Raw genomic sequence first — 17,055 nt, 5'->3', positions numbered from 1 at the left:
CCTTAAATTTTAAAGTTTTGTGAACTACTAAGTACAGATGTTCTCTGAATTACAAATATCCTACTTACAAATTACTTATAGTTATGAACGGGGTGAGACAACAGGAAGTGGGAGAAATCTACCCCTAGGAAGGGAAATTCACTCCTGAAAGAGTTATCATGGAGAAAAGATGTGTCTTCACTGAAGCTTTCTCATCAATCCATGTTTCCATAAGTCACATTTTTCAAAATCCAATCATCACAGGGATAGAAAGTAAGAGGAAATCTTCTGAACAGGGGTACAGACAGCAAAACAAACTCCACAGGGGTCTTCACCCTTTGCTTTGCCATTCGAATGAATGAATTATTTATTGTACCAGCCATAGGCCATTACATCAAATAATATATAACCTTTAAAAGTACAATAAGCACTTTCCAGTATAAACATTAACATGTATTCCATATACGGGCTCTTTAAAATTATAGTAGCAGTGATATGATAACAATACAATGTCTGATTTGTATCATCCCAAACTGTCTCCACTTCCATTTCTAGCCTTCGCTGTGGACTTTACTAATTTAGCTGTGATTTTTTGGGCTACGACTGCAAATGTGGCAATCGTTAAAGTTATATTTTTTGAATAATCTGCCATTCAAAGCTTATATATATATGTGTGTGTGTGTGTAGATAGATAGATAGATAAATAGATAGATAGATTGGTGTTACACTTAAAAATGTACCTATTCTGACTTACAAACAAATTCAATTTAAGAAGAAACCTACAGAACCTATCTAGTTGGGGGCTGCCTGTATTAAACATGAATGTGATATAAGAGTAGTTTCAAAATGTACCTCTCTCAAATGCGTTTTTTATATCATTCACTTCAACTTGAGATCCTGACACCCTGAATATTCCTTCATGCTGCAGGCCTGTAAAGAAAAGAGGAAGGGAAATCAATGGGATCCAAAATAATCAAACAAATGGCATCTTTACAACAGTCTGTTTGTACAAGCATCTGTCATGGCATAATCACATTAGTGGTACAACTGTAGTATTAATTTTCATTGCTGTAATGCAAATGAATACCTCTTCTCTGTTCACCTTTCGGTGTTATATAAATAAAATGGCAAACAATGCTATGATTATACTTAATCTCAAATTAAAATCTATTAGAAACATGTTTATGAAAAAAACCTAATAACTATACATGTAAACATAACTCAATTTAATTTCATTATTTTATTTTATATAGTTCATACATGGGACACAAGGCAGCATACAACACAGGTTAAAACAAAATCGACACACAACCTCACGCACACACAAAATCCACAATCAAACACTTCAAAACAATTTGTAATTCAAATGTTATTAAAATATTTCACAAGTAATCTCATTTAAAAATACTAAATTAAAACATCTTAAATGAATTTAAAATATAACTGTCCTTAAAGCCCAAATTACTAGGATACTGTATTATATGCTAATCCACAAGAAAGCTGTAGGGGTAATACTGAACGCAATCACAAAACAGACGTGCTCTAATTGTTTATTTTGATTCTGTCATATCACAATGTGCATTTTCTTAAGCCAAGCATGATGTCTATTTATTTTACTTTCCCCCCATTACAGAATTTCAAAACCATTCAGGACCTACTTAAGCTGTTTTCCAGAATATGGCAAAGAACAAAATGTCTAACCCCTTGTATGTACAAAAAATAAACAGGAGGGAGGAAGGAGCAAGATTGTTTTCTGCTGCCCTGGAGACTAGGACGCGGAACAACGGCTTCAAACTACAGGAAAGGAGATTCCACCTGAACATTAGGAAGAACTTCCTAACTGTGAGAGCTGTGAGAGCTGCCTCGGAGTGTGGTTGACGCTCCTTCTTTGGAGGCTTTTAAGCAGAGGCTGGATGGCCATCTGTTGGGGGTGCTTTGAATATCATTTTCCTACTTCTTGGCAGGGGGTTGGACTGGATGGCCCGTAAGGTCTCTTCCAACTCTATCGTTCTATAATTCTATGATTAGTAGCTCAATTTTATTTCCATGTTGGCGATAGGACAATGATCTTCATGGCACTTGGGTGCAGTAGACTAATTCTGGGGAATGAATTAATTCAGGTTCGGAGGGGCCCAGAATCCAGACATGGATCTACACGGCAGAATGTTTTCCACTCAGATACAAACTAAATTTTAACTGTTTATATTGTGGTGAACAGGAAAAGTCAAACATGCATTTTCATCGATTTGCTGGAGAGAACCAACAATGTACAACTAACCATACAAATGCATTTATTTTCCTTTAGTGATACATATATATAGTTTTTTAAATGGTTTTGTTTCTGAAAATCATACATATAACAATGCATTACAGTACAAACCTTGACATTCTATAAATCAATATAGATTACTATTTAGTTTTTGTGACTAAGTTACATGTTCTGTACTTCAATATAGATCCCCACACCCTCCCCTCCCCTCTTACATTTATTCCTCTCCACGATGTCATAAGACCATGCACTGTATGTACTACTGTTTTGTTAACTTGTTTCCAAACTTACCATGTCTGCTAATAAATCGTATGCAGCTCTCAACCACCAAGGGAATTGCTTGGCTGGAATCCTGAGGAACAAAGGGAGGAAATCATGATTAAAAGAATAGTTATGCTTTTTTTTCGCAGCTTTAAAACATTAAGCAGGTCTGAAATCCATATTCTTTTGAACTTCAAGCTACAACAGAGGGCTGCATCCGATTACAGTGTGCTTATATGTTTACTGTGTATAAATGCACTGAGAAAGTATGAATTCTCATTAGATTTATATTTAAATTGTTAGATATGCATAAATTAGCAAGAAATTTGGGTTAAGTCTAAAGATGAAATTGTATTCATTCTCACACAACAGCCATTTCCAGCCAGTTATATCCTGCAATGAAAAGCAATGTAAAGGAAGATTATGAGCAGAATTGCTTTAAATGTAATGCTACCATACAATTTCAATGGAGACGCTTGGTTTTGACACATGTCTACTGTTAATATGGGACTATACATAACTAAAGGAAGGTGTTTTTCTCAACAAGCTTCTTCCCAAATAAAACAAAAAGTATCCAAGTATTATTAGTAAATAATATCAAAACAGAAACAATTGACTGCAAGCCTATTAAAAATAAATTGTTCAGTTATACAGGACATTTAAATTTGTTACTTGTATGTCAAGGTTTGTTTCAGCTGACATGAAGAAGCTGCCACTTTTCATTAATTCTATTCTTGTTGCATTAAGCCATTCATCAATTACGCTTGCATATAAGGCAATTAAGCTATTTATAATTAATACGTGGGAGTGAAAAAACAGATAACTGGACCAATCTCCAACTGAGAATAATTGAAGGGATCTGGAGAAGACTGAATTTGGAGGCTTTAAACATTTACTTGCAATTTGTTTAAATAAAGCACTCAGATTTACCATATAAAAGCTAATTCTTGTGTTTCATGCATTTTATCAACATGATCTAGAAATGTGCAATTAAACAGCAGGGAGTTACGGAGTGGGGTGGGCTTGGTTCTTCATGGCTCCCGAAACAGTCTATGGGACAAAGTAAATCAGATGCATTTAGCAAGACTCCTGGAGATAGGGCAAATCTTGCTGTGCTGAAGTAGTTGACATTACTGGGAGAGGAGAAAAATCTCTCCCCTTCTGACATGCTACCCTGGACGCATGCCCTTTCTTTTTCTGTCTGTTAGGTAATTGCTATTGAATTGGACAAGGTAAGCTAACTTGAAGACAAAATGTGCTCCCACAGAAGATCAAAGCCTGGCAAAATTACTTCTAGACAACTCTCCAATTCTCCCTCCTGTGCTAGTTTTTGGTCTTAAAAAGTAACTCTTCCAAACTCTGCTGGATATAATATAATATAATATAATATAATAACATGTAATTGTGATTCAAACATTTAACTCAAATCTTTAAAACTATAAAACATCGATCATAGACATTGATATAAGACATAAACATTAAAACATTAAACAATTGCATCAATTCCGAGGTTATTATTTCACTGCTTCATTGCTGCTATCATTTAAATTGATTTCAACTTGTATATCGTATGTTTTATTGGCTGTAAGTTGCCTTGGGCCCTTGAGTGGGAAAGGCGGGATATAAATTTCCTAAACAAATAAATAATATTAGGTATGTTTTCTCTCCCCTGTCATAGCCATGTACATTTTATTGCAGTTGAATAGAAAGAAGACTCTCTTTATTGGAACAGCCTCTTTGAGACGACCCATCTTGGAAGAGTATACAGACAGTCCCCAAGTTACAAACAAGATAGGTTCTATAAGTTTGTTCTTAAGTTGAATTTGTATGTATGTCATAACAGGTACATTTTTAAGTGTAACTACAGCCAAAACTATAAATTTCTTAGCGTTGGGTAGCATTAGGAGGGTTAATGTTCCGGTAGTGTTTATTTTGCTGTCTGTGCCCGTTCAGAAGATTTCACATCACTTTCTGTGGCTTGTTGTGGAGACAAGGATTGGTGAGAAAGCTTCAGTGGAAGCACCCCTTTTGCCCATGATAACTCTTTCAGGAGTGAATTTCCCTCCTGAGGGGTAGATTTCTCTCACTTTCTGTTGTATCACCCCTGTTCTTAAGAGGTTTTTTTTTTTAAGTCAGATGCTTGTAACTTGGGGACTGCCTGTACCTCAAAGCAATTTCACGAGGACAATTTAAATAAGAAGAGCATTGAAAGTCAAATGGTATTGAACTGACACAAACTAAATATAGGGGTATATAGAAGAGACTTTGGAGAGAGGTAGGCAATCTAATGACAGCAATGCTTTTAGATTTCCCTGAAACCCTTTGACAAACTCCAACTTTTCGTCTTGTTGGTTGGGACTTATGGGGCTAATGAGATCTGGTTAGGGCAGGGGTCCCCAAACTAAGGCCCGGGGCCACATGTGGCCCATCGAAGCCATTTATCCGGCCCCCACGGTACAAAGGGGTTGGGCTAAATGACCCAAGGGTTCTCTTCATCATTATTATTATTATTATTATTATTATTATTATTATTATTATTAACAACAACAACATTGAGTGTCAAGGACAGAACGCCACAAGATTCAAAGTAACAGAGTTTATTAGATTACAGAACTCAAAAATGCCCGTAAAACACAAGGGCCAGGCAGTTTTTGCCTTTAGGAACAAAAAGGGGCAAAAGTAAATGTTCAAAAGATAAACCGGATTAAACCGGAGTTTAATCCGGGTAAAAACAAACTGCTTGCGTCAGCCTGGGTGTAAACGAAACGAAAGCCAAGGAACAAAAGATACAAAGAATGCAACTAATTGGCAGCAGATTCCTCTCTGCTGCCAACACTGTGCTTAGAGTAACTTGCGTCGCTCCCCCACACACACAGCAGACAGGATCTCCAACACGAGTAAATCAGCCAAGGATTGTAGCAGTTGAGTAGACCAGTTCCGTTCCGTAGATCAAAGCCAGAAGCAGACGTTTGTAGTTTTTCCAAGTCCAAGAAGGGGGGAAGACAAGCCGTGGTCAGTTCAGTCCGAGTTCTCAAAGCAGGAGATGGCGTCCGTCAAGAAGACGACGGAAGGTCAAGCTAATAAGAGTAAGCACAGGTTTGCACAAACAAATGCCCACACAATCCCTCCCGCCGTCTGACCCTGGATTCCAATCAACTTACGTCACAGCACAGGAAAGCACACAAGTCTTCAGGGAAGCGTCCCACACACACACGGATCCCAAGCGTTTGCCCAGATTACCTTGCCCAACGCAATTTGCAATTGCTCTCAAGCCCCATTTTATGCCAGTTACAAATCTTCATCACTGTCAGCTGTCCTCCTTAACCCGGGCGTTTCCTCATCACTTTCCTCGTCAGAGCTGGAACACCTCTGACTACGCCCAACAGCATCTCCAGCTGTGGATCCCGTCCCATCCCTCCAGCTAAACCATGGGTCTAATCCTGAAGGTCCCCATTCATCTTCTGTCCCATCATGGCCAGTGGCACCCACTTCCTCCCTTACCCGAGTCCAATCCATCTCATCCTCCTCTGAGCTAACCAGCCCCTCCTCCATTCTCTCCGTAAACCCTTCGAAAGACTCCTCGTCAGATGGTGCTGCAAATATGTCTCGCAGTCTTTTTCTCTCTCGCTCCTCGAGAGTATCTGACTCTCGAGGAGTCTTACGCCCACGTCTGTCAATAACAGAGCCATGAGGCTCAATCATAACACTATCCCCTCTCACAAAGGCCTCCTCCCCCGATGGCGGAGAAGTGGCAGTGATACCCTCCGCTATAGCACCACGACGACTAGAGGTATCAAGTTTCAACAGCGAACGATGAAAGACTGGATGGACCTTTAAACTAGACGGTAAACGCAAACGAAACGCAACAGAAGAAATCTTTTTAACGATAGGAAAGGGACCCAAATACCGAGGCGCAAACTTTCCCCCAGCCTGTTTAATATGTTTGGAAGATAACCACACCAAATCCCCTTCTTCCAACTCCTCCCCTGCCTGCCTGTGGCGGTCAGCCTGAGTCTTCTGCGTTGCCTTAGCTTCCAACAGTAAGCGACGGGCAACATCATGCAATGCAGCCATTTCCGAAGAGCGGTACACAGGGTCCGAAGAGACCACATTGGTCGACGGCGCCACACCTCCCCGTGGGTGAAAACCATAAGTTAGCTCAAATGGCGTATGCTGACTAGACGTGTGCACCGCATTGTTGTAAGCAAATTCCGCCACCGGTAACCACTTTACCCAAGCCGTGGGTTGATCTAAACAAAAACAACGCAGATACTGCTCTAAGAGCCCATTAACCCGTTCCGACTGTCCATCCGTTTGCGGATGGAAAGCTGAAGACACGTTTAACTTAGTCCCCAAACACTCATGGAAGTGTTTCCAAAAGCGTGACACAAATTGCGGAGCCCTATCTGAAATAATCACCTCGGGTGCTCCGTGCAAACGATAGATGTGCTTTGTAAATAGTAAGGCCAACGTAGGGGCCGCCGGAATGGTTGAACAAGGAATAAAATGAGCCAGTTTACTAAATAAATCCACCACCACCCAAATACAAGTATAACCCCCAGACTTAGGCAAATCTGAAATAAAATCCATGGAAATGATTTGCCATGGCCTCTCCGGAACAGGTAAAGACGATAACAACCCTCTAGGGCGCCCAACAGGCGTCTTACTCTGCTGACAAACGGCGCAGCTGTCACAAAAGCGCAGAATGTCTTGCCGCATCTTTGGCCACCAGTAGCTCCTGGTGATAAGCTGTACGGTCTTGAACCTGCCAAAGTGCCCAGCCATGGGTTCGTCATGGTGGGCTCTAATCACCTCCAACCTGAGGGTCCCTACTGGTACGTAAACCTGCCCCCTACGCACCAATACCCCGTCTTGATCCTGGAGATGCGGCAGTATGGTACGGTTACCTGCAGAGAGCAGCATCAGTTGCTCCTGAGTCCACACATCATCCTTCTGAGCCTCAAGGATCTGGTCATGTAACCCAAGCTCATTATCTACAACACACAGAGAGGCAGTAGGCAAGATGGTCTGACATACTACCTGCTCATTGGTCTTAAATTCCGGCTTGCGGGATAAAGCATCGGCCCGCAAGTTTGCCTTCCCCTCCACGAACTGCACCTTGAAGTTAAACCTGGAGAAAAACAAAGCCCAGCGGATTTGACGCTGGTTTAACTTCTTTGCTGTTTGCAAGTGCTCTAAGTTCTTGTGATCAGATCTGACCACGATCTGGTGCCGTGCCCCTTCAAGCCAGTGCCGCCACACCTCAAACGCCACCTTAATCGCCAACAACTCCTTCTCCCATATGGTATAGTTCTGCTCGAAGGGTGTTAGTTGCCGCGAGTAAAATCCACAGGGACGCAAGGTCCCTGAGGAATCCTTCTGAGACAATACAGCCCCCAACGCGTAGCTAGAAGCGTCCGCTTCTACCACGAACGGTCTGTCAACATCAGGATGGGTTAGTATGTTGTCCGATTGAAAACTAGACTTTAGTTGTAGAAACGCCTCGTGAGCTTCCCGCCCCCACACAAATGGCTGTTTCTTGCGCAGAAGCTGCGTCAAAGGTACCGTGAGCTTTGCAAAATTCGGAATAAACTCCCGGTAGTAATTAGCGAAACCCAAGAACCTTTGTACATCCTTCTTAGTCTTCAGCTCCTGCCATGAGTTGACGGCGTCAACCTTATGTGGGTCCATTTTAAGTTCCCTACCTGACACTACATGACCTAGGAACTCCACTTCAGGCACATGAAAGACGCACTTGGAAGCCTTGGCGAAAAGCCCATTAGCCCGCAGTCGGTGCAGAACCTGCTTGACATGTTGACGATGTTCTTTCTCGTCCTTAGAAAAAATCAAGATATCATCCAAATAAATCACTAAAAATTGATCAATTAGGTCCCTGAACACATCGTTCATGAACCTCTGGAATACCGCAGGAGCATTACAAAGCCCAAAAGGCATGACTCGGAACTCGTGGCATCCGAAACACGTGTTAAATGCCGTCTTCCATTCATCCCCTTCCCGTATACGGATTAAGTTATAGGCCCCCCGCAGGTCAAGCTTGGTAAAGACCTTAGCCCCTTGCACCCTTGATAACAGTTCCGAGATTAAAGGGAGCGGGTACCTATCCCGAATGGTGTATTTGTTTAGGATCCGATAGTCACAGACCAGCCTAAGTTCCCCAGTCTTTTTGGCTACAAAGAATACTGGTGCCGCAGTTGGAGAACTAGATGGGCGAATAAACCCCTTGGCTAAATTTTCATCTAGAAACTCCCGCAAAGCTTGCCTTTCCGGTACAGTCAAGGCATACAGCCTCCCTGCTGGCAGTTTCGCACCTTCTGCCAACTTGATGGCGCAATCATATGGCCTGTGCGGTGGTAATTTGTCCGCTTCTCTTTTACAAAATACATCAGAGAACTCCCCATACTCAGCAGGCACTCCCTCCATATCAGAATGAGTAACATTTAGAGTGCAACAATCCTGCCTCTTTAAGATCACTTTACGTGTTGCCCAATCTACTTGTGGGTTTACTACAGCTAGCCAATCCATCCCCAGGATCACATCATATCTAGGCAAGCTCGTAATATCCCACACAAACGTTCCCGTTACTCCCTGCACCTCCCACGTTACTGCTGAGGTTTCATGGTTAACCACCCCAGTCTCCAGCAGTCTCCCATCTGCTCCTTCCACCCACACGTCGCATGCCTTGCGCACTCTAGGAATGCCATGCTTCTTAGCAAACTCAATATCTACATAGGAGACCGTAGCCCCTGAGTCCAGCAGTGCCAAAGTAGAAACAAGTTCCCTTCCCCCAACAGATAATGTAATGGGTACGAAAACATGCTTCCTCCCCTCAGTTGACTGCTTGAGGAGCCCTAGTGCGTTGGACTCACGTCGCACTAGGGCTGGCCTTTTCCCGAAAGCTGGGAAGGTTTCACATTACAATTTTTGGCAAAATGCCCAGCATTCCCACAGTACAAACACAAGCCCAGCTGCCTCCTACGGCTCTTTTCCTCTGTAGACAGCTTTTTAAAGACCCCAAGCTCCATGGGCTCTTCCCCCATCACCACAGGTGCCCTGGTTACATGCATGGGTGGCGCACACATTGCTTTTGAGTGTTTACGAGCCTCGAACCTTGCGTCTAAACGCAGCACCTTAGCTACTAAGGCGTCCCAGCTTTCAGCCGGCTCCAAGCGTGCTAATTCATCCTGGAGCATATCACTTAACCCGGCAGTAAATAAAAGCATGAATGCATTTTCCCCCCAATCCAGCTGGTGGCGATACAGGTTAAACTTATTTAAGTAATCCAAAACAGTCCCCTTTCCCTGTTTCAACCGATACAGAGCCCACCCAGCGTTCTCCGTGCGGAGAGGATCCCCAAAAGTATCAGTTAACAACTTTTTGAAATTATTCAAATTGTCCTTGACTGGGTCATTTCCCAAAATTAAATTAGTGGCCCATTGTCCTGCGGGACCGGTCAACAAACTCAAAATAAAGGCCACCTTGCTAGTGTCTGTAGGAAAAGCATGAGCACTGAGCTGAGAAAAATAAAGCTCCACTTGTGCCAAAAAGGTTGGCAACTTGCACCTGGTTCCGTCAAAGCGTTCAGGAGTCAAAACATGTCCTTTCACAGCCTGAGCTGTTTGGCTAACGGTAAAAGCCGTTTGCAATTGGTCTACTTTGGCCCGTAACTCATCCATCGTCTTCCTGACGGGTTTATTGCTGCAATAAACTTTTTATGGGCGTTGGGCAATCTGTCAAGGACAGAACGCCACAAGATTCAAAGTAACAGAGTTTATTAGATTACAGAACTCAAAAATGCCCGTAAAACACAAGGGCCAGGCAGTTTTTGCCTTTAGGAACAAAAAGGGGCAAAAGTAAATGTTCAAAAGATAAACCGGATTAAACCGGAGTTTAATCCGGGTAAAAACAAACTGCTTGCGTCAGCCTGGGTGTAAACGAAACGAAAGCCAAGGAACAAAAGATACAAAGAATGCAACTAATTGGCAGCAGATTCCTCTCTGCTGCCAACACTGTGCTTAGAGTAACTTGCGTCGCTCCCCCACACACACAGCAGACAGGATCTCCAACACGAGTAAATCAGCCAAGGATTGTAGCAGTTGAGTAGACCAGTTCCGTTCCGTAGATCAAAGCCAGAAGCAGACGTTTGTAGTTTTTCCAAGTCCAAGAAGGGGGGAAGACAAGCCGTGGTCAGTTCAGTCCGAGTTCTCAAAGCAGGAGATGGCGTCCGTCAAGAAGACGACGGAAGGTCAAGCTAATAAGAGTAAGCACAGGTTTGCACAAACAAATGCCCACACAATCCCTCCCGCCGTCTGACCCTGGATTCCAATCAACTTACGTCACAGCACAGGAAAGCACACAAGTCTTCAGGGAAGCGTCCCACACACACACGGATCCCAAGCGTTTGCCCAGATTACCTTGCCCAACGCAATTTGCAATTGCTCTCAAGCCCCATTTTATGCCAGTTACAAATCTTCATCACTGTCAGCTGTCCTCCTTAACCCGGGCGTTTCCTCATCACTTTCCTCGTCAGAGCTGGAACACCTCTGACTACGCCCAACAGCATCTCCAGCTGTGGATCCCGTCCCATCCCTCCAGCTAAACCATGGGTCTAATCCTGAAGGTCCCCATTCATCTTCTGTCCCATCATGGCCAGTGGCACCCACTTCCTCCCTTACCCGAGTCCAATCCATCTCATCCTCCTCTGAGCTAACCAGCCCCTCCTCCATTCTCTCCGTAAACCCTTCGAAAGACTCCTCGTCAGATGGTGCTGCAAATATGTCTCGCAGTCTTTTTCTCTCTCGCTCCTCGAGAGTATCTGACTCTCGAGGAGTCTTACGCCCACGTCTGTCAATAACAGAGCCATGAGGCTCAATCATAACATTGAGGCTGGGAGGCCATCTGTCAGGGGTGCTTTGCTTGTGCTTTTGGTGCACAAAGGCAGAAGGAGGTTGGACTCAATGCCCAAAGGGTCTCTTATTATTATTATTATTATTATTATTATTATTATTATTATTATTATTATTATTATTATTAAATTGTATGACACAGCAAACAAGATATATATGCTGGATTTCGTATCACAGAATCACAAGTCGAACACTTCCCAAGTGTCTAGGACTGTATGTATTTTCGGATGATGCGCGCAGATCCCAGTAGGGTGGCCATTTGCAGTTGGCAGATCGTGATTTTGTCAATGTCTATTGTTTCCAAATGCCGGCTGAGATCTCTTGGCATGGCATCCAAAGTGCCAATCACCACTGGGACCACCTGCACTGGTTTCTGCCAGAGCCTTTGCAGTTCGATCTTGAGGTCTTGATATTATTATTATTATTATTATTATTATTATTATTATTATTATTGTTATTATTGCTTGGTGGCCAACTATAGTCCGGCCCTCCAATGGTCCGAAGGATTGTGAACTGGTCCCCTGTTTAAAAAGTTTGGGGACCCATGGGTTAGGGCTTATGAGAGCTGCAATCCAAACCCCTTGGGGTGTACCAGGTTGCCATAGAGAATCTAAGAGCAGAGGTATAAATGATGTGGCCTTCCAGAAGTGGTTGATCTACTGGCATTCCTAGGCACTGGCTATGCTGCTGGGACTTATGGTCCAAGATCTGATGGGACACATAATTACCATGCCTGACTTAAGAGCTTCTACACACTATACACTAATTCTGAAAAGCTTAAGCAAAGCAGCTCTCTCCAAAACCCAAGTCTTTTAAGCTCACCAAAGATTCCTGTTTCTAAAAGAGCAATATGCAGAAGATGTTTAGAAAATAAAAGAGAATTCAATTATGTAGTTTCAGAAGGAGAAGCAACTCTATAAGTCAGGGCAAACCTTTCTGCCATGATCCCCCTTGTATGTGCATAATGTATACAAAAATAAACACAACTAAAGATCATATAAAATTTTTCATTTCACTCCAAAAGAAAACTTCATAACATATAAACATGAAAGCAAACATATATGCATGCAACAAAGAACTGGGTTTGGATGAAAACAACATACTGGATTTTTGGCATATCCTATCTGCAAAGCTTGCATTGGCAAAATATTTTGTCTTTAATTTCTTCAATATGAAAGAAAGATGTAAAGCAAATTGCCGGCTCTATCATCAGTAAGAAACACATGGAACTTGTTACTCTGATACAGAACTGATTTTAGAATAGAAACAGATTACCTTCTGGCCAAATTAAATTAAACTGGGATTTCTGCATGGTTCGAGTTAATCAACAGCAACAACAAACAAACAAGTGATTGCAATGAAGCCTCAAGTCAAAGATGGCCTTGAGAAACATCCTAGCTCCTCCCATATTGTTCAATTACAGTAAGACGTAGCTCCTCCATTGTGACAATATTGCAATATTGTATTGCGAATTATCCATGAGGGACAAAAGAATTCTGGACCGTCTAGGCAAAAGCAAGAGCAAGGGAGGTGCATGTAGCAAGATAAGCAGGAAGCTGCTGATCTGCAGTGAAACCTAGTTGCAGGCAAGCAGGAAGGGAGGCACTTGCGGGTAGAGAAGGGAGGCCTTGCGCGTCTCCCTAAATCTTCCTTTTGCCACGCGCATGCGCCTATCTCCCTACTCTTCTTCGTGCGCGGAAAACATCCATAGCAATGCGAGAGCTGCAAAAGAGTTGAGCCAAAGCCGGCAATTACTTCCCTTTTGGTGGCCTTTTGCTTCCTATGGGAAAGGCTGGCACTCCTTTCCTGGACCCCCCCCCCCCCCCCCCGGCTTTGCTGCCTTCTCCAGGTAAATCTACACTGACAGTTAATGAAGTATGACAGCGATTGAACTGCCATGAGTGCTGGGTTGGTAAGGGTCCTGGTGGGGGCTTAAAGAAGGGCTTTTTTCAGCCCCATGCCTTTCCGCTTGGACCCTCTCTCGAGTATAAGCCAAGGGGGACTTTTTCATCCTTTAAAAAGGGCTGAAAAACTCAGCTTATACTTGAGTATATACGGTAAGTAAAACAAATACTGGGTGACCATAAACCTAATCTCACCAAATCTTTTAAAAATGTACAACATGTTTATTACCTGCTTCCTTATGGTAGAGCTGCGTCTGCTGCTTATCCAAACATGAGGGTGAACCACCATTGGTGGAGGAGGGAGCACAGGAAGAGAAAGCAAAGGCAAATGTCAAGATAATCATAACAATTAAAGTACGCGCTTATTTGGCTTATAAATGGCCTTTTCTAAGACTGGAGGTAGAGAACACATTTCCACTGATTTACTTACAAATTTTAGAAAAATTAAGTCATCTAAAATAAAAGCAGTGTAATGCCCAAATGGGCAAACAACAGCGTTTATTGCTAACATAAGGCTACACTTAATCTTTTACTTTCAATTGTAGAGAAACCCCTTACAAAATCCTATCATTCTGGTGTCAGTTAGTGATAATTTATAGACAGTATCTTGCTAAACTAGGTGTGTTCTGCTAGTTGATTTAGAGCCAGAAGGGGGAGAAAAATGCAAATCGGTTTCTCTCTCAGTGATTAATACACACCTAACAGCAGTTCTTTATTAAAACACGTGGCCAACTAAAGAAAAAAAATGTGGATAAATTAAGCTACACTGAAATAACAAGCTTACAGTTACCAATGGTCTCATTGAGACTGTTTATCTTCTCCAATACCAATGCATGATCCAAAGAGGGTAGAATGGGCATTTAAGTTTTCACTAATTCTTCTTTGCTATGAATGGGATGGAGGCTGGATTCTTTTCTAAACTGATAGTTGTTAAACTAATTGTACTAAATTCAAGTGAAGTTCACTTTAAGTGAAAGGAATTGTACTATTAGATGGAGCTGCATGCCACTGAGAGAGAAACAGCAAACATTAATAACAGTGCTCATTTTATTGAAGACATTTTATTTAGTGTTTTTGTTTTAAATCTCAACCTGATTCACACAATAAAATCACAAAAATACAAAACCAAGGAAATAGTAATTCTGTTACTAAAATAATGTTAGGAAGATGTCCAAAACATATGATTTCATGTGTTTTCAGCTATTGGCAGAAACACTCCCCTAAGAACCACATGATCTCAAATAGATCACACTCCAGACCAAGGTCATTAAAATGGAAAAAACTCTCTTCTGCACCAAGACCAAATGAGCATAAAGTGATCCACCAAAATCAACATCTCCCTTTCAGAATATAAAAGCTGAAATAGCAAATATAAAAAGAGGTCCCTTAGGGAAAAAAAGGGTCCTAAGCAATACAGCAATAAAAACACCTCAACCTTAACTCACTACAAATTAGCAATTACCATGGACTATTCCTTGTGGGAGTTACAATAATGAACCCTGTGGATCACCTCAATCCGTGTAACCCACAAAAGGTGTCGATTTTTAAAAAATAGCAGTCTAGCATAAAGCCCAGCATACAGATTCATTTCTGAGGATATAGATCCATTGATCATTATGGTGGACTACATCTATGGCAGCTGTTCTACTAGCCAAAGCTGGTATTGGGTTCATTTCCACTGAGGCCACTTTAGCTTTCAGCAACAAAGGTGAAGCTTAACTGTGCAGATGCAGCAGAATGATACTATGGAGGAAAGAGAAAATGTTGGACCGAAGTACCAGACAGCTACAGAACTTCCATCATGCCAGGATTTGATTTCTGTGAGCTGGTCTTCACTAAGACCAGTGTTTCTCAAACTCTGCTCCTCCAGGTCTTTTGGACGTCAGCTCTTAGAAATCCCAGCCAGCTTACCTGCTGTTAGGAATTGTGGGAGCTGAAGTCCAAAACATCTGGAGGAGCAGAATTTGAGAAACACTGATTTAGACCATCACTGCAGGCAAATATAGGACCAGTTTGCATACTGCCAAACTTGACTCAGATGGAAGAAAAAGAGATGTATGTCATTCTGGCTCATTCAATGAAATCTAAAAGAAAATGGACCGCAGAAGAATAAACTTTTACAATCAGCATATAGATCTCTTTCATACTGAAGTAAGATGTTATCTTGCAAAATCTTAACAATAAGGCTGATTGTGGATTCTATTTTCTCCTGTCAGAGCCTTTAGTTCTGTATAATCATTTTTGGGACTAAATGGGCGCAAGAGAAGCAGATGAATATGGCAGGAAATTTTCCACTGCATTTAGTATACATCTTTTTCATAAAGAACTGGTTGTCTTTTTTCTATTGCTGTGCTCTTTGAAGCCCACTCACTTGCCTGGGCCTCAAAAGGTGGGAATGAGTGTAAAGAGAACTAAGGAGCATGGCAGAAGATATCCCACCACCCCTTTGTTAAGAGGATATCACAAGAAGATACTCAATTCCACATGAAAGAAAACTTTATGGTAATGTAGGCCTCCCTGGAACCTGTGACGGACTAATTAGAATGCAAGACAATAGTAGAAGAGGAAACCCACACATTCAGCATATAGATCTGTCATGTAGAACCAAGATACCTTCTTGGGAAAACTTCACAACAAAGCTGTACGTGTTTATTCTTATTTATCTGCCACACTCCTTAGTTCTACTATCATTTGGTGGGAGTTTAAAAGGCATTATTAATCAAGAAAAAAATGCAATGTTTCATCTCTACATAAAATGAATAAAATATAGGTTTTCTCCAGTTCTCTACAGAAATGTAGCAGAGTGACACTGGGACCTAGTGTTTGCAAAACTATCACTAAACTATAACCAATTCCAGTTTCTCTTGTATCAGAGATGCATGATTGCCAACAACCACCAAGGGCTAGTACTTTACAGATTGTAAGAGAGATTTCACAGATTTTGGAAAATCTACATATTCTCATAATGGTTAGGCTGGGTAATAACAACAATACAATGATGAGGCTATTTGCTCTTGATTTCATCCACTAGTGCACTAGCACAGTTGCTACATAACTCTGTGTTTTATTGATATGTTAAGAATTTTACTTCTGCCACTCACAGCTCATTTTAAGCAAAGAAAATTGGCAACGTCTGAAAAGGTCCACCTGTGATGTAGGAGCACCCTCTTCACCCTTGAATGTAAATTCAAAACAGCTCTAATAGCCTTTGGACCTGTTTACCTTCTTTCTATTTTCACTTCTGTTTTAATCATTTGTATCCTGCAAAATGTTGCAGAAGATACAAGCTATTGTGAAGTCCCAGAACAGAGAAATCTTTGCCAGAACAGATGGCTGCTGAATTTGTAATACAGGCAATCTTGCCTGTGCTTAAGAATCATAATGACACGTATAATTTGGTGATGTTCTTAGAAAAAAAGAGGTACCAGCCAAGAACTAACTGTTAGAATTTCTCAAATAGCAGATTCCCCTTGCAATCAGTGTGGCATACTTTAAATGATATTCCCAACAATTTACATTATCTCACAATAAATAGTATTTTATTATTACAGATATCAGACCCTAATTAGGACCTGTCAGCTCTACTTTACTATGAAAAATGTGAAATGAAATAATGACTCCAGATATGAAACAATAACTTTCCTTTCATTAGAAAGGCTAGCAGACATGCCCAGAGACATAGAAAGATAGGCACATATCTCATACACATGAATATACC

The 17,055-nt window shown here is 41.7% G+C and overlaps 1 protein-coding gene across 6 annotated transcripts in view; it reads right to left on the bottom strand.

The window, feature by feature from the left end:
• The window catches only part of srgap2 (SLIT-ROBO Rho GTPase activating protein 2), a 286,112-nt gene that overhangs the window by 33,318 nt on the left and 235,739 nt on the right, over positions 1 to 17,055 (bottom strand). For all 6 annotated transcript variants that reach the window (XM_062978583.1, XM_062978584.1, XM_062978586.1 and 3 more), the window contains 3 exons: positions 13,567 to 13,594; positions 2,540 to 2,600; positions 832 to 909 (listed from right to left, as the gene is read on the bottom strand). In XM_062978583.1, the coding sequence (XP_062834653.1) occupies positions 832 to 909; positions 2,540 to 2,600; positions 13,567 to 13,594 (167 nt within the window). The remainder of the gene's footprint in view (positions 1 to 831; positions 910 to 2,539; positions 2,601 to 13,566; positions 13,595 to 17,055) is intronic.

Source organism: Anolis carolinensis, chromosome 4 (assembly GCF_035594765.1).
Source record: "Anolis carolinensis isolate JA03-04 chromosome 4, rAnoCar3.1.pri, whole genome shotgun sequence".
NCBI classification, from domain to species: Eukaryota; Metazoa; Chordata; class Lepidosauria; order Squamata; family Dactyloidae; genus Anolis; species Anolis carolinensis.
This window is presented reverse-complemented; position numbering and strand designations above follow the sequence as displayed.